Below are 18291 nucleotides of genomic sequence, written 5' to 3' on the forward strand. Positions count from 1 at the left end.
TTTTCTGTCATCATTTTATTATAGATTAAGTGTAAGAGTTGTTAAGTGTGGATAATTAAATAATAGTTTATTGCAATAGCAAGTTGTGCCTTGTTCTCAGATGGACAGCAAGTGGAGAGTGATAGATGAGATGAGGAAATAGAAGGAGGAAGAGAGGCAAAGAGTGAATCACAGGCAGAGCCTTGTTTATTTCTCAGTTTTTTGTTGCCTTATGGTTCCAAGCGCTGTCACCAATCTTTGCATTTTGTTATTATCTCATGACACTTGTTTAATCAGCTACCATCTCTCCTATGGACCTTTTAATGTCTACAGTCTCAGATCAACACAGCCCTGCCCTCCAGCACTATCAGCAGCAGGAGCAGCAGCAACCCCTCAACAGCAACATTGTACCCATCAGGTAAAACATAGGCTACGTTTGCTTTGCCTCACAACAGTGATATTAGATATTAGATTCTTGATGAATGTGTGTTGTTGTTATTCAGCCTGGTTCAGTGTGCCCCTTTTTAGCTTTGAGCACCCGCCCCTATAAACGTCTCTGCACGGCCCTGCTAACAGCACATTTGAGGTACTCACCCCCTCCCTTGCTGTGCTGAATCATAGCATAAGCGAATCACTCAGGACTCACTAACCCCCTTCCTCCTGGCTCACAGCTCATACGAGTTGAACGAATCACTGAATCACTCACCCCCTCCCTTGCTGTGCTGAATCATAGCGTAAGGCGAATCACTCACTCACTCACCCCCTCCCTCCTGGCTCACAGCTCAAACAAGTTGAACGAATCACTGAGTCACTCACTCACCCCCTCCCTCCTGGCTCACAGCTCAAACGAGTTGAACGAATCACTGAGTCACTCACTCACCCCCTCCCTCCTGGCTCACAGCTCAAACGAGTTGAACGAATCACTGAGTCACTCACTCACCCCCTCCCTCCTGGCTCACAGCTCAAACGAGTTGAACGAATCACTGAGTCACTCACTCACCCCCTCCCTCCTGGCTCACAGCTCAAACGAGTTGAATGAATCACTGAGTCACTCACTCACCCCCTCCCTCCTGGCTCACAGCTCAAACGAGTTGAACGAATCACTGACTCACTCACTCACCCCCTCCCTCCTGGCTCACAGCTTCTTCTTCTTCTTCTTGGTTGGCAACCAATGTTAAGGCACTTTACCGCCCCCTGGCTCACAGCTCAGTGGACATTTAGATGAGAAAATATATATTTGACACATTTAAGGAAAATACCAATAAAATAAAATAAAAATAAATAAATGTTCCCTTTAGAATTTTTTTGCTCTTTTTTGCTCTTAAGAAAATAGTTGTTTTCTTTTACAATCATTCATCTTAGCAGTAGGATTTACATTAAAAGAGAAACAAATTAAGTTTGAGTGAAAATATAAATTTTTGCACTCTCTGGTCAACTGACTCAGTGACTCAAATGACTCAAGAAACCCGATTCACTTTGGTGAGTGACTCATTAAAACTCGATTCAGTAAAAAGAATCGAATTTACCATCACTAGAGGTAAATGCCAATTTTGTCTGACACTTGTGCCTTATGTTATTGTGTAAAACGGGCTAACCGCGATTAGCCGCTAGCACAGCCTAGAATATTCGTTAAGCTCTTGTTCTGTTATCGCATGTGAACTGGCATTTAGCGGGGTTGTGTGATTCAGTAGGAGGAGACGGACGTCTTGCTGGCGTGTCAGAGAGGTCCCTTCTGCTGGTGTGCTGAAGTTATGTGTTCACGTGGGAGCACGTGGCGAGGACGACTGTGAGTGCTGCTGCCGCAGCCTGCTGGTGGCCTTGACCCAGTTTCCCCGCTATCCCCTTGAACTGCCTGGAGGTGTGAGTACTATTGTTTGCACGTGCTTTTTATTTTATTGCTTGGAAACAAGTGAAGCGACCATATTGTTTTAGGTCCCAACGCACCCGAGCCACGACTCAGGCCTGCAACGAGGGGTTTGCTAGCAGAGAGACTGTAGCACTTGAGGTGTGTGTGCGTCGGTGAGAGTGCGTGTGGGCCCACAATATTATTTGATTATTTTGTTTCTGTTGAGGTAGATACCTTACCATTGTTTAACAAACTTTAATTAACAACACAAAAGAAAATAAGTAAAATTAATAATCATTCACTAAAGCGGAGTTAACTTTATAATTGACCTGCTTGTGTGTGGTTTATTTCCATATAGTGTAGTTTTATTGCATATTTTATACCATAAGCATTAAAAAGGGAGTATCAGTAGGAAAGTAACAACAGGAACCCAGGGCCCCTCTCAATAGAATGTGGGACGGGTGTTACAAAAGTAAAGCTAGTTTTCGGCTACGAGCCCGACACGGAACCCGATGTATTAGCCAGGGGTCCCTTTAATATGGTTCGGAGCCGCGGACCTGTTTTATATACATGCGGAATAATTTTCTATATGAGATCGCTGCAAAAAGTGCAGCCTTACCTAATGTCCACCCTACTGTTACTTATTTTATATTAAGATTTTAAAATCTAGTTTGTATTGGTATGGCAAGTAACCTTAAGCAATAGTAATAAATCACACAGCAATAGTAAATTCATGTAGTTGTAAAAACCATGATAATATATTAAGTAATCCCAAGTATTCAGAATACGTTACTCTCATTGAGTAACGTAACGGAATATGTTACAAAATACATTTTGGGGCATGTATTCTGTAATCTGTAGTGAAATACATTTTAAAAGCTTTAAAACCTTCCCAACACTGATAATAGCGGATATAGTAATAATAGCTGGATGGGAATTCCAGCTCTTTTTAGAGAACTAGCTCTTTTGGCTCGGCTCCCAAGCAGCTCTTCAGGTTGTTCAGTTCAATTCAATTCAATTTTATTTATATAGCGCCAAATCACAACAACAGTCGCCTCAAGGCGCTTTATATTGTAAAGTAGATCCTACAATAATAGATACAGAGAAAAACCCAACAATCATATGATCCCCTATGAGCAGGGCTCTAGACTAACTTTTTGACATGGGCGCACCGGTACGCCTAACTTTAAAAATTTAGGCGTACTGGCACAAAAGTTAGGCGCACTCAAATTTTTCAACCGCATCGCTTAACACCACAGTTTTACATGTGCACTTTCTTTGGGGGGGAAGTCCACACAGACAATATTCATTTCTAAATTATTAACTAACAAACTTGTGCTTAAAGTGCTTTGTCAATATTGTAGAAAATGTTAAACTTAATCATCATCTTGGCTCCTCTGACGACCTGTTTGCTGCTGCCTGCTGCTGAAAGACAATGGGGAGAGGGGACACTTGGGCAGTGCATTTATTGCAGCATATAATGTGTTTTCTGGATACACTGTGCTTTTTCAGCATTCAAAGATTGATGGCACCGTGTCAGAGCTGGCTATGAATTTCAGACGGATCAGGCCTTAACTTAACAAAAAAGTTATCAATAGTTCTTTTCATCTTTTCTTATTACCCACAGCTACATCCACTTCTGTCGGGCCTAGGCTGCTCACTAGGGCTGGGTATCATCACTGATTTCTATAATCCATTCGATTCCGGTTCTCAAAGTCCTGATTCGATTCAATTTAGCCTCAGACAGTCAGAAATATTATAAATCTGATCATTTATCAGTACTGATACATGTGAGACTTCATCAGAATTGTGAACATCACAGCAGATGCCTTTGTGTGAAAGTAACTGAGAATAAAACACAGAAAAACATGAAGGAGACTTTTCTGGTCTGGCTTTTTATAGCAGATAACCTTACAAATATTCTGCAATATTCTGCAATTTTGCATAATTTTAAGAAGTTTAAATTTCTTCAGTATTGAACAGCAGAAATTAGGCTTTCTTGTCCGAGGTCATTTAAGTGAAAAAAGAAAAAGACAGCGCTGTAAACAATGGTAGACTGGTGGGTAATAAGCAAATGAATAATGCAGAAAACAGATTTGAGACGGGAAACTGTTCTTTTTTTTTTTTTTTTTTTTTTTTTTTAACCTGTCCCGTTTGGTTCTTTTGCCATCAGAATTATTGTCTAAAGGCGAAGAAAGATGCCCAACAGATTTACTTTACCAAATGGACCATCCCAGCCTTGCCGTAATGGTCCATTTGATTCAACTTTTTATTGTTTATTTTATTTTCACTTGCTGAATACGGGACAGACTTGACTGGAGGAGAGAATGTGGAGAAAGAAAGAGGGAAAGAAAAAAACCTGAGAAGAGGGACGGGGAAAAAGGGCAAAAAACAAAAACCAACAGAATAAGCAGACAAAAAATACATATATCGATCACCTGGATCACCTGTTGAGAAAGAAAAAAGAAAGCAAGCAGAAGAAAACGAGAGTAATAGAATAAACAACATCACAATGATATATGAGAATATGACAGTAAATACTAAATATTAAACATTATTGTGCAGCACGTGAGATCGACAGCGCACAGTGTGCTTTGAGGTAGGAGCCAAAAAGGGTGTAATTTGTGTGTGTGATCACCCGTGTGTACACCTGTGAGCATGAACGCGCTTGTTTTTAAAAGGTTCCTTCATGTAATGATCTGCTAGAGGGTGTGGGGGGCCACTGCCCCGACCTCCAGGGCATGAAGCAGGTATGGAGGAGATCAAGACTCCAGACATCCAGAGGCCCCCAGAACACAAGAGACCAAGGAAGACCAACAGAGGGGCAGCCGCGCCACTGTCCCAGAAAGAGCTGAGGAGAGTCCCAGATGAGGGGTCACTCAGCAGCCGCGGAGCAGAAGCCAGGGGGGGTTGCAGTGACGTGCCCGTGAGCTCCGCCGGCAGCCAGCTGTGCCTGAGTGGCCGAGCCCCGGGCCGTGAGGCCGAGGGCACCCCATCCCCAAAGTGGCCCGAGCGAGCCCCAGGCTCCAGGCCCCAATAAGCAGCCGCCAAGGAGTGAGCCGGTGGGAAACTGTTCTTGAAGTACACAGAGAGCTGTGCATGAAGTGTAATTTTTATCGTGGTGGAAGCAAAACAGCAAAAGTCAGAGGGAATTCATGACGACATTGATCAAATGTGAAGCGCAGTTTGCTGCTGGCTCGGCGAATTTTGGTTGGAGAGAGACAAAACCTGCAGCTCAGAATTAGCGCAAAAAAGACGTAAACACAGCGCGGACGGTGGGCTCGGTGAGCTCCGACAGCGTATCCGTCTACGGGCCGTCGGGTGAGAAAGCCGAGAGAGACAAAGCTGATTCTGATGCGTCGGGTCGCTCTGTGTTTACGTCTCTGTGTGGAATCCGTTAATGAATTGATATTGCCTTATTCAAGCTACTCACCTCTCTCTTCCACCTGCACTTTCAACTGGACCACGGCCAATCAGAGAGGTCACGCCCCTGAATATCTCTGATTGGTTTAGTCCACGATAGGGGCGTAATGTGTGTCTGTTGTTGACCACACGGAGAGTTGCAGAGATTTTTTTTGTTTTTTGTTACCCGAACAGTTGACCAAATATTTTTTTTTAGTCGCACCACTGAAAGATGTGGTCGCATTTGCGACCAAATTGGTCGCACTCTAGAGCCCTGCCTATGAGCAAGCACATAGTGAGTGAGAAAGGTGACTGGAAAGGAAAAACTCAATGCATCATGGGAATCCCCCGGCAGCCTATGCCTATTGCAGCATAACTAAGGGAGGATTCAGGGTCACCTGATCCAGCCCTAACTATATGCTTTAGCAAAAAGGAAAGTTTTAAGCCTAATCTTAAAAGTAGAGATAGTGTCTGTCTCCCGAATCCAAACGGGAAGCTGGTTCCTGTTAAAGAATAAATATATGTTCTTAGTGCTTATTTTCTGATTGTATTGTTTTATGTATTTTAATAATAAAGGCCTGTATTAAGCAAGGCCAGCTTTGACTCACAAACCAAGTGCTCAGCCAGACTGAAAAACAGGAAGTTTAGTGCAGAGCTGCAGAGGCTTATTAATAAAATACAGGAAACCAGTACAGGGAGAAAAAGCAGAACTAAGTAACACACACACACATCAACTCAGGCCAGATGAAGTTGTTTTTATCCAAACTATGTGTGACGTGTAAAGGACCAAAATAACACCTGTATGATACACATTTTGGCTTCTAATGCTAGAGATCTGCAAAATGGCTTTGGGCTGTGCATGTCTCTCTCTTCCGAAAGATGATTAAATAAAATAATTATAAATATTTTGACCAACTGACTCGTGTTCTCTCTATTCAGTAAAAGAATGACAAGAACCAGATTTAATATTCCACAGAAGAGGGGCCTGAAAACTGAAGGCTCTCCCTCCTATTCTACTTTTAAATACTCTAGGAACAACAAGTAAGCCTGCAGTGCGAGAGCGAAGTTCTCTAATAGGGTGATATGGTACTACAAGGTCATTAAGATAAAATGGGGCCTGATTATTTAAGACCTTGTATGTGAGGAGCAGGATTTTGATTTGAATTCAGCATTTAACAGGGAGCCAATTGTTTTGTTGCTTTCCTGAATCCTTTATCATCCACAACTAAAAATGGTTAGAAATCAAGTGCAATCATTTTTTCCAACTCTTCATCAATTAGGTTCTGTCTTGCTGGGGTCACAGACTTCTGCAAAAGCTGCCTCATAGAGCTCTGGGTTGGTTTAGGTGGTTGTGGTGGTATATGGCATGATGCTGTAGATAGTGCAGCAGCAACTGCAATAGTTGCACCTTCATTAATATCGCACTCAGCTGACTGTGTTTTATCTTCCCATTGCACTGATGGGTGGACAGTTCTCAGGTGCCTGTGCAGGTTGTTTGTGGAGCTGGCTCTATATGATATTCTTTTCTTGCAGACTCTACACTCTGCCTTTGTATTGTCAATGAAATTGAAATGGTTCCAGATTTTGCTTTTTTTCTTGGTGTCAGAAAAAAAGAAAAAAAAAACACGGCTCCCAATAAGGAGCCGGCTCCCGTTGTTCACTTCAAAGAGCCGGCTCTAGGAGCCGTTTCATTTGCGACCGACCCATGTGCACCTCTGTTTTACAGCACAGAAGAACTGTTTTTAACGTTTCACACAGTGTGACAAGATTGTCTGACAACATGAGAATAAATTTGATATGATACTGGATAATAAGTCATATATGTCAAATTTGTTTCCAGTGTTTTTCAGTTCAGTTTGTATCAAAATTTGTTGACATTTCTGGAAGATTTCAGATGTTTTTTATTGCTTTCTAAAAGTTGTGTTACGATCTATGAGTTAATCATTTTCTCTGTTGTTTTTTACCATCGTTGCACAATGTTGCCCCAAGGCAATGAAAAAATATGTTAGAGAGGGGGTGTCCAAAATATAGATCTTTTTTTGTTTTGTCAATAAAATGGCCCAAAGTAAATGATGTTGAATGATTTTCAGCATGTACTGTACCATCAAATTGTGTGCAGCAGAGGGTTAGAGGTTCAGACGTCTCTCTTAAATGATCATCCCTGCTCTTTTGACTTCACCTCCAGGTAAACATGTTTCCTTATATAGGGAAATTGGGGTGTGGCTATATGCAGCTCATAAAATAGGTATGAGGTCTTCAGTGTTTGTTCTAATGATGTTATATGAATAGATCACTGCATGTTATGCATGCCTGTGGAGTACATTATCCTTTAACTTGCAAGTACTTAAATGACATGCAAAGATGTTTTATATGACACAAAGCAGCTCACACACAAGTGATTATAAATAAAACAGGAAACTCAGTACACAATAGGTGATCAATATTCAGTATTTGATAAGGTAGTCAGGCATTAAAATTATGACATATGAAGTGGTGGGACTGCTATTTATATGTATTTACATGTCAGTCTGTTGTTTAAATATAAACAAAATATTATGTCAAAAATGACAAAGAACATCTTCAGTTTTTAAAATCAGCTTTATTTGAATTTTAAAGATTCATTTGAAGTCATATTTCCAGGATTTACAGCTTAGAATCTGCATGGATAGCGATGAAGGGGTCCTCATCTTTGCCGCTGATTGAGAAGGTGGCACGGCCATCACCACCAACACTGACCTGCTTCCCAGTGCAGCTGCTTCCTTGTTTCTGACCAGAGATGACGTCACAGTAGGTGCCACCAGGCAAGCCTGTGTTCAGGGTGACGTTCAGGTCCCTGAAATGAAATCGAAAATAAAGATCAACCCAGTGTTAAAGTCGTAAGAGTGCCACAATTAAACTCCATTGCCTTCTTGTATTTATTCTGCTTTCAAGACAATTAAACAAATATGAAGCAATATAATACCACTTGGGCAAAGGAAGGCATTACATATCTGGTAAAAGTTTTACTGACTCAGCAGTCCAATCTGTTACCAAAATAATACAGTGCTTGTTTGGAATAAGCAAAAGTGTACTTTGTAGACATTTCATTTCCAGATGTCTTTTGTGGATTATATGATAATTATATATATCCTATAATAATAATTATATAATAACTAATAATTATATATTAATACTTATTATTATTATTATTATTGTAGTAGTAGTGTAGTAGTTGTTGTAGTAGTTTTTATTTATTTTTACATACAATTAATAGTGCTCTTTATGAAACAGAATTCCATTTCTAATGGAAGAAATAATGCTTAAAAGACTATAGACATGTTTGAACTAAGCTTTTTCTAATTACAATAAATGTAATGTAGAAATTGTAAATGTTTTTGGTAAATTATGGTCATATTAGCTCTATTTTGATATGTGCCCAAGCAGTCTCGTTCTCAAACATTTAAGCAAATGTTTTATTTTAATGGTGAAATCATTTGTTTTAATTTAAAATGAAGTATCAGGAAGCTGTCACACACAAACAACGAGAACATAATCCTTACCAGTCCTCATTGTTAAAAATGATGAAACCACGATTACCACGGCCAAAGGCAACCTGGTTGCCCTGGTTGTCCCACCAGTTGGAGTGAGGCTGTCCATTGACCACATTACGGAAAGTGACCATGTTACTAAATAGGAGAAAGGGCAAATTACAATCATAATACATGATGTCTACAGTTTTGATGGTCTAGCTGAAAAAGCAGAACAATGTGAATTTGCATAAGGTCAGTGTGCTTTCTCCTGATTTCTGTGGACTTACGTGATCTGACGCCATCTATGCTCACAAACCCATCCATTCCCACAGGTCTGGTCAGAGTTGATAGTAACAGGCTTGGTTGACCCATCACCATTGCTGGGGGGTCCAATCCAGTCATTCTGATCCTATAATACAAGCATTAATGAACGGATTCAACAAAAGAGTGTCTAATACACACTAAATATTGCATTATACTTGTGAACATACTTGTCCGTTTACAATGTTGCGGTCCCACCGATAGCTAGACATGACCCTGGTTACACCGTAAGGGTGGGCAAGCATGTAAGCAACAGCCATCTTGTAGAGCCTGGGGTCCCAGAATGTAAGGATGGATGCACCGCCAGCACCATGGCCTCTTTGGTTATCATGGTTGTCAGTGAAGACGAGAGCATTCCCGTTAGCCATGAAACCCCATCCTTCTCCCCAGTTCCTAAATACAGCAAAGAAAAAAGAAATGTATTTTATTTATTTATTTTTATTAGAGCTGATCTTTACTAAGTCTTTGTTCAGACCAGTACTTAAGATAGAGTTTGCACTGGTTGCTCTAACTACACTTAAGCCTAATTTATGCAGTGCTATTGCAAAGCAACATGTAGTATCTTAATAATTTGCAGTGCTATTGCAAAGCAACATGTAGTATCTTGATAATTTGCTACATTCGATTAAGAGCAGCCATGGAGGATCAAACAACAAAAGAAGTGAAAAAGACGTGCCAAGCATTCTAATCTGATAAGAAGAAAAGAATTCAACTAGGAATTAGATAGATCATTGTCCAATGGACTTGTGCACTTCAGAAAGAAAAAGACATGTGGGGAAAAAGTAATGAAGGTTAAGCAAAAAAGAAAGTAAAAGGTGGTGTTGGGGTGAGTGTCAACGATTAATATAACAAGTATTTATTGATATTTATGGCCATGATTCACTACATGGCTTCACTGGGTTCATCGGCAAGCCAGCTAGCTGATGGGTTATGGTCTGACATTAACTGAAAGTCCATTGATACTTGAAATGGATGTATCCTGCACATGGTAAAGCAAAATTTCCCTCCCGTAAAATTCTGCTTCTGAAAAAGTCAACATATGATGGATGTGAATTTGACTTTAACTTAACTTAAAATGCAACCAATTGGTCGGCCCCTGCACCTTTATAGTAGTTTTTATCAGTTTGTTTTTCCTTTACAAAGAGCATAGCTAACAATGACATATCTCTGTTATATCTAAAAAAAGAAAAGAAAAATCTTGTCTATTAAATTGTGTAATATTTTCCTTAGATACACTAGTAGAAACAACACATACTTAGTGTAGGAAAGCTTCTGGTTGTTCCACTTTCTGAAGACCTCTCCCAGATTGGCGCCATATTTAAACTCAGTCACTCTTCCAAGGCTGACGTACTCATTAGCTGTAATGGGCTCACCTCCCAGATCAATAACCTAGAGTGAAAAGAGCAAAATTCATACCCCAGAAAGCTGATTCAGTTCAAAATGTATACCATCCATAATCTGTAAATTAGAATGGGTTTAAATAAATAAAATCACTTTGTTTCTTTTTCTTTCTGTTACTACCCTAATCTTCAATTTTGTATACCATTATGTGCTTTTGTTTTCTTGCCAAATAGTAGTTTCTTTAATGTTCACGTATTCTCCTTGAATGTTTGTATTTGTAAATGCTTCTCTTCCATCCTCTTTGATGGCTGCTCTAGATACAGTTTGTCCAGAAACACTGACCTCCTGATAGATGAAAGGTCTGGAGCCACCGGAGAACCACTGGGTGTTAAGGTTGTTCAGACGACCATAGACAGCACTCAGATCACCAGGCCACATGTGTTTGCAGGCATCCACTCTGAATCCAGCCACACCCATGTTAATCAGCTTGTTCATGTACTCGGCCACTTTGCCCCTAACATAGTCTTTCTCCAGGGCAAGATCCAGCAGACCCACCAGACGGCAGTCACGTACCTAGAGCAGTTAATATTTATTCAGATTGTGGAGCTAAGAAGCAAGACGTACACTGTGCTGGAATTGATACGTTTCTACTTATAGTATTCTAAATTAGAAAGTTTAGTGGAATCAATGTAGTCATTCTAAAAGTTTCCAAGAAAGATGAGAAGGTAGACACAAATGTCTCTTCTCTAACTAAAGATGATTTTTTTTTTTCAGCTTTGCCTGTTTTTGAAAATTCAGTTCAAATTAGGAAATTCAGTGAACAAGAAGGAATATGCTCTGGTTGTGTTCAGCATCTGAAAGTATAGACTATATTATTAGAATATTTGGTAATAGAAAAATCAAGTATAAAATATATGCTTTAAAATTTCACAATTTTCTTGATCTTAATAAGGTTTGCTATTTCAAAACGGCATGTTTAATAAACTAAAGCTTCAGTCTTCCTGGTTTTGTTTAGTACCTTTAAAAAAAACAAAAAACGTCAGTAATGACTAAAATTAAAATGCTGTCATACCAGTATGTGTATTTTAAGGCTTATCTTACACATACATTTTTAAAAATGTATCATTATTCATCATCAATGTTCCCTCTAATTTTTCATGTGTCTGAGCGAACACACAAACTCCCTGAGCGGTCCCTTGGACCACTGTGAGCAACAGTAGACGTGTGCACTGTGGTCACGCCAGCATCGAATCCATCCAAGTTACATGGTTTATTAAAATAATCAAATTAACTGCTTTAGCCCACTTACAATGAAAATTTAAAAAAAAAATCTTGTTCATGACCTGTGTAGTATGTTAACACTATTGGAAGTAAAAATAACTTGAACTCCAATTTTGAAAACACAACTTTCTTTTTTTCTTCTGACTTGTATTATGAGTCTGTGGTCTGGGAGAGAGTCCTGTAACTCTCTTTCTGCAAAATACAGTATATAATGACCAATGTTGGGCAATTAATTATATAGTTACTTCTTCAAAAAAGTAACTGAGTTATGCAAACAACAAAGTTTTTTTGCAGCTCTTTACCTAAAAATGCAGCCAAGGCGTTTTTTTAAATAAACATTTCAAACTATTTACAGAACAATCAGGTGTTCTGCATCAAATTTGATGCCACACAAATTATTTGTGCCACTCCAAAAAATAATTTCTGTCCACTATGAGATAAAGGAGAACATCACAAGCCTGATACCTGCAGGCCTGACAACAGGAGATGTATCACTCCTGTAACACCTGTAACATTCAGTTGTCGCCTCATTGTTCTGACACACACAACAAAACTATTGACTACACTACACACTAACTACACAAGATTTGCGCTAAAGGTCGCAAATCTCTCACATCTCAAAACACCGCCGTCACTCCTAAAACTTCCCCCTTCCTAAACAACTAAATGCCATGTTGCCATATTACTTTTTGATTGGTCGACATGGTACATTTTTCAACCAATAGGAAAGGGTGGGGGGGTTTTGGTATTGTTTTTACTCACAGGCGGAGAGTGCTTTTGAGCGTTTTCCTTATAAAACGCTGTTTTTACCGTTTCTTCCCGCAGTAAATATAAACAACGATAGTATTCAGGAAGAAAACCAAACATTGCATATATTTTTATCATAACTCTGGTTTTACGTGGCCTATCAACACAATTTAAAAACTGGTATATAGTCCACACTTTTTCCATCAGCTGAACACCGTCTGTCCTGCGCACATCTCCAATGGTTGTACACGTTGTCATTAACGTGGCTTCACTCCACATCAGCCACGCCGCTTTGCTAGCTAAAACACTGCTGTCGGCACATAAGGACGCTGCCATAGCCTGTCAACGACGTTGATTAGCTGTGTATATGCAAATGTGAATCGGATTATTGGCTGCACTATGGGATAAGGTGGCATCGTTCTAATCCCAGCAGCTGGAACAGCCAGTCACTTAACACTGCAAAACAGAATTGTTAAAGTATTAATTTTAATTTCAGTTCAGGTTAATTTTTTTTTTTTGTGCACAACGCAGATTTTCTGTGCGCAGAGACCGTGCCAGCAGTGCGCAATTGCGCACGCGCGCAGCTTAGAGGGAACATTGTTCATCATGCTATAGTTTTCCTTGGTCTGGTCATGTGAAAAGTCACACAACAGGGATATTGGTTGCTGTTTATATAATTACATAGATAATAAATGTATTACGGGTTGGAAAAATTTGGATCCCCTACAATGGTCAGGTCCTACTCTCTTATATAATTATTATTATTTTAGTAAGGCGTTAGGTGATTGCAAAGCAACGTGATGCCATCATAATAATCATAAATTATAATATTCATGTTTTTATTGACACAATGAAGATGCTAAATTGTTCATTTTAGCCTGTTAAAGGTAACTGCTAGACAACATAATTACGTCATTGTCTAAAAAAGTTAAATACGAAAATTTCAAGAGCTTAAGATGTATCAGTGTATATAATTTACTTCCTCCTCTCCTGATTGTGTAGGTAGACTTTGCCAACAGTCAAAAAAGGAATTTGGTGTAAAACACCCAGAAAGGTCAAAATAATAGAAATCAGTATGAAGAGCTTAAGTCAATGTTTAAAAGAGTAAACTTTTAAAATAAACTTTGACTGGTCTGTGTGACATTTCTTACCTGATATATATCACCATAGTTCTCAATTTCACCACTCCCAGTCTTGCACTTATTGTCATTGAAGTCCAAGTAAGAAAATGGGACACTGGGGAAATCTTCTTTGCCAGCATCAAACCAGCTTCCACATGAAGAGTGGGTTCCTGCTCCGCCACCAGATCCACACATGTGGTTGATAACAGCATCCACATAGATGTTAACCTGTTAGTTAACATAACTTGGTCAGTTTTATTCATTTTCTTTGCATGGTCATTTCAAATCATACTAATTTGTTAAATTGCTGATTTTGATGAATTTATCCTAACCCGCCAGGTACTGTTTCTATAATGTTGTTCTAAAAGTGTCATAAACAGAATCTGGTATTAGCTTGTTGTTCTGTACGAGGCTCCACATGTCCAGACGTCTGTCAAAAGAAGAAGTCTGAAGTATGCAATGCCTAACATTAAATGCCAACTGTAATTTAGTTTACCCCAACGTTGTTGCAGCGGGTGATCATGTCTTTCAGTTCTGCCTCACTGCCAGATCTTGAGCAGAGGTTGTAGCTGATTGGCTGGTATCTCTGCCACCAGGGCCTGAAGGGATTGTTCACCAGAATGTGTTCATTTGGAGGAGAGATCTGAGGAGCGCAAAGGAGTCAGGACTTGTGAAAAAAATTCTCAGTGCTAGTGAGTCAAAACATTAGTAAAAAGATAGTTTAGACATAATTCTAATGAGAATGTAAAAAGCATAGTTTGATGATATTGATAATAGTTTTGATAATAATAGAAATAGTAAACACACACAAACACACAACACACGCATGTGTCTGTGTATGAAACAGGAAAAGAAAGGATTGTCCAATGTTTCCCTCAATGCTCAGCTACTCAGCTATACATACCTGAACTCCGCCAAAGCCTTTGGGACCCAAGAAGCGTTCACACTCTTGAGCAATGTCAGCCCAACGCCACTCAAACAGGTGGACGATGGAAGTCCTTCCATTCTTAAATTGGGGGTTGTGCTGGGCCAAGCCAAGCCCGAACAGAGCCACCAAGATGAACAACTTCATGCTTTTGATCGATGAGAAAACCAAAAACAGTCACACTCTGCCACAGTGTATTCAAAGTATTTATACTCACTTTTTCCTCTGGTGGACCAATGAGAGAATGGCATATATCATTGGGTGTGGAAACCAAACAGGTGCATTTTTAACACACTTTCATGCTTTTGTAAAACAAGCAAAAAGGGGGAAAATCCTTGAGGCAAGATTAGAAACACAAACATAAGGGTGTACATAATATCCAACCATCCACCCATTTTCTTCCACTTATCTAATTCAGGGTCACAGGAGGTGCTGGAACCTGTCCCGGCTGTCATAGAGTGAGGGGCAGAGTATGCCCTGAACACGTCACATCACATTCACATATGGTCATTTTAGAACTGCCAGTTAACCTACCCCCAATGTCATATGATGACATTGCTTATGGCAAGACGGCTATCCATCACACCACTGTACCCCCCCACACACAATGTCAGCACAAACTTAATCATGCCTCAAAAGAAACACTTTTTTCTTTGCTTTATCTTGTGTTGTTATTGTTTTTATTTTGGTTTTCTTGTTCGTGTGTGTGTGTGTGTGTGTGTCTTGTGATAGCAGTCATTTATGGGAAAGTGAATCACTCTGAGCACTATCTCTGGGGTTTAAAAGTGGAAAAGTAAACAGGGATGATAGTGCCACTGTCCTTGACAATTTGATAGACGTGTTTAGCTGTGTTCAGCAGGAAAAATAGCAGACTGTATTTTGCTCACACCCCTTTTTAAAAGGAATGAAAATGTATGAATTTTACTATGAAAATTTGAAGAATGCTTTGCATTTCTCAAAACAAAAAAAAATTATATTTAAAGATGGATATTACTCAGTAGTTGTGATGTTTTATCAAAAAATACTATGATGCCATCTGTAAAACAGTGAGATTAAATGTAGATGAGGTAAGGTAACAGTACCATTTGTAAGTAGATACTTCAGACATTTATGCATATATACTCTATTGTAAAACTTCGTGCAAAAATAGTTTTTGATTATTTTTTGTAGTATTTGTTCACCCAGTTCAGTAACCATGCTGCATACGGAAATCAAATTTTGCTTCATCCCAAAATCTTGTGCAAATAAAAAGCACAGAAAAGGTTTTTTGGTAATAAAATACTATGACTGTCCTTGAGAGTTTGATAGTATTAGTATTTAGCAGGAAAATTAATGTGGAGTCACGTTTGAGATCAAGCAAATAAAAAGCAGTGTGTGTGTGTGTGTGTGTGTTGATTTCCAAGTGTGACTAACATGCACTTCAAATATAGCCACAGCATTATAGTCCATTAAAGATTTATTTAACCACTTATTCTAGCTCAAGTGATTTTGTAAGATTTATCTTGCATTTGCTAAAATATGGTGACAAAGAAATTGTATTTTTAAAACTTCGTTTTTTCTTCACTCAGGTCAATAACCAGATGTCATATACACAAATTTAATTTTGGTTTTCAATCTGGAATCTCTTTCGGGATCAAGCAAATAAAAAGCGCAGAAAGGTACATGCTGTGTTTTGTGTGTGTGTTTTATGATGTCAAATGTTTATGGAAACATAATCACACTGAGCACTATTTACTTTGGGTGTAAATTTAAGTGGCTGTGTCGAGCAGGAAAATATCAGGTTGTATTTATCTCACGAGTCATTTTATATAACACCAAAGCTTCTGAATTTAGCTGCAATAATTAGAACAGCATCTTTAAGCCCCCCCCAGTAACAAAGTGTTTTACAAACTCAGCAGTCTTATCTGAAGGAGTTACCAATAGAGTATGGTTTCTTTGGGAGTAACAGCAAAAATGTAGTTTGTGGCCTTTGTAGATGTCTCTTTTGCATTATATAGTAGCAATAATAATAAAATACAGTTAATAGTGCTCTTTATGAAACAGTTTTCACTTTCTGAGTAATAAAAAACTAAATGCTTAAAAATATAGATTTTTTTCTTTTTACACTTTTTCATAATTGTAGAATAAGTTTGATTTGGGAATTGTTTGTGTTTTTGGTAGATTATCTGCATATCAACTATATTTTGATATGTTCTCAAACAGTCTTCTTCTAAGACATTTAAGCAATTGCTTTATTTAGATGAGTGAAATTTTTTAGAATACTGAATGAGTTGTGTGATTAGATTTACATATTAAGTAAGTCCTGTGAATGTCATGCCAGAGACAACACTGCCAGCATCTCCAATGGTAGGCTGCATTTTATTTTCTTATTTATATATACTTAGACACTGACGATGCAAATATTATTTAAATCTGCGAACAACAAATTAAAAATTACTATAAAATCACTTAACTCACCTTTTTCTACCCATCCTTGAGTCATCACACTGGGCTTCTCTGAGAAGTCAGAAATTTAGCAAGCATAACCTTTATCCATTAAAATGTATTTTATGTATAAACAATAAATATATTTTAGCATTAACAATATCCAGCATACTGATGGATTAACTATTAGAGAAACAATTAACAGACACAAACACATAATATACACATTTATGTGTGTGACAAAGAAAATGAATTTTTAAAACCTTCTTTTTCAGACGCTTCAATAACCAGATACCATATACACAAATTAAATTTTGATTACCAATCTGGAATCTCTTTCCGGATCAAGAAATTAAAAAGCCCTGATTGTTATAAGCTGTATTTTGTGTGTGTGTGTGTGTGTGTGTGTGTGTGCGTGTGTGTGTGTGTGTGTGTGTTGTAATGGCAGATATTTGTGGGAAACAAATCACACTGAGAACTATTTACTTTGAGTTTAAAAAGTGGAAAAGTAAACATCTGCGTAATAGCGTCACTGTCCTTGACAATTTAGTAAACTTATTTAGCTGTGTTCAAATAGCAGGTTGCACTATGTTCACATCTTCTTTTTATATAAAATCAAACTGTATGGATTAAAATAGAAGTGTCTTACATTTCTCACACACAAAAAAATATATAATATTAAAGAGGAATTTTGTGACCATACTTTAAAGGTGCAGCTTGGAACTTAAGTCTCTGTATCCACAATATAAATCATTCTTTTCAATAGTTTTCATGTTTTATCAGAAAACACTTTCATGCCATCTGTAAAATAGTCACATTAGACAAAGATGAGGCATGTCAGCCCTGACATGAAGATGGAGGCTTGAATGGAGCCTGAGTGATGTGAGTGGGGAAGAGGTGGTTTGCACTGCATGGAAGAATGACAGATGTGCAGTGAGATTTAAAGTATGCCAGGTGAAGGCTGATTGGCCTGAAGAAGGCCAATGATTGGACTAGACCCATGATGTCACAATCAGCTTGACAGCATGGGAAAGTGGAAGTGATGTAAAGCTTATTAGCCGCCAACACTTGGGAAGCAGACAGATGAGTGACTACAGATCTTCCTTATTAACCTTACACATAAGCTTATACACAGGAAGGTACATGCTGTGTAATAGTGTCACTATCGCTAAAATGTGATAGAGTTATTTAGTTGTGTCTAGCAGGAAAATAGCAGGTTGTAATTTTCTCACAACCCAGTGTCTGAATTTATGTCTGATAATTAGCACAGTGCCTTGATTTTCTCCCAAAGAAAAAATGGAAAAATTTAAATGTAAATCACGAATAAATGGTGATCACACTTTAAGGGTCCAGACTAATAGCACTGTCAATAGTACTAACAATACTTTCATCCCT

General features: G+C 38.6%; 1 protein-coding gene across 1 annotated transcript; it reads right to left on the bottom strand.

The window, feature by feature from the left end:
• Positions 1-7870: 7870 nt before the first annotated feature.
• On the bottom strand, positions 7871-14619 carry LOC134616642 (alpha-amylase). Its single transcript, XM_063461568.1, has 9 exons — positions 14452-14619; positions 14044-14190; positions 13578-13775; positions 10741-10971; positions 10313-10446; positions 9228-9450; positions 9024-9145; positions 8767-8892; positions 7871-8060 (listed from the first exon to the last, which is right to left on the bottom strand). Exons 1-9 carry the CDS (start codon positions 14617-14619, stop codon positions 7871-7873), a joined length of 1539 nt encoding a protein of 512 aa, XP_063317638.1.
• Between the last annotated feature and the right edge of the window lie 3672 nt (positions 14620-18291).

The sequence above is a fragment of the Pelmatolapia mariae genome, linkage group LG18 (assembly GCF_036321145.2).
Source record: "Pelmatolapia mariae isolate MD_Pm_ZW linkage group LG18, Pm_UMD_F_2, whole genome shotgun sequence".
NCBI classification, from domain to species: domain Eukaryota; kingdom Metazoa; phylum Chordata; class Actinopteri; order Cichliformes; family Cichlidae; genus Pelmatolapia; species Pelmatolapia mariae.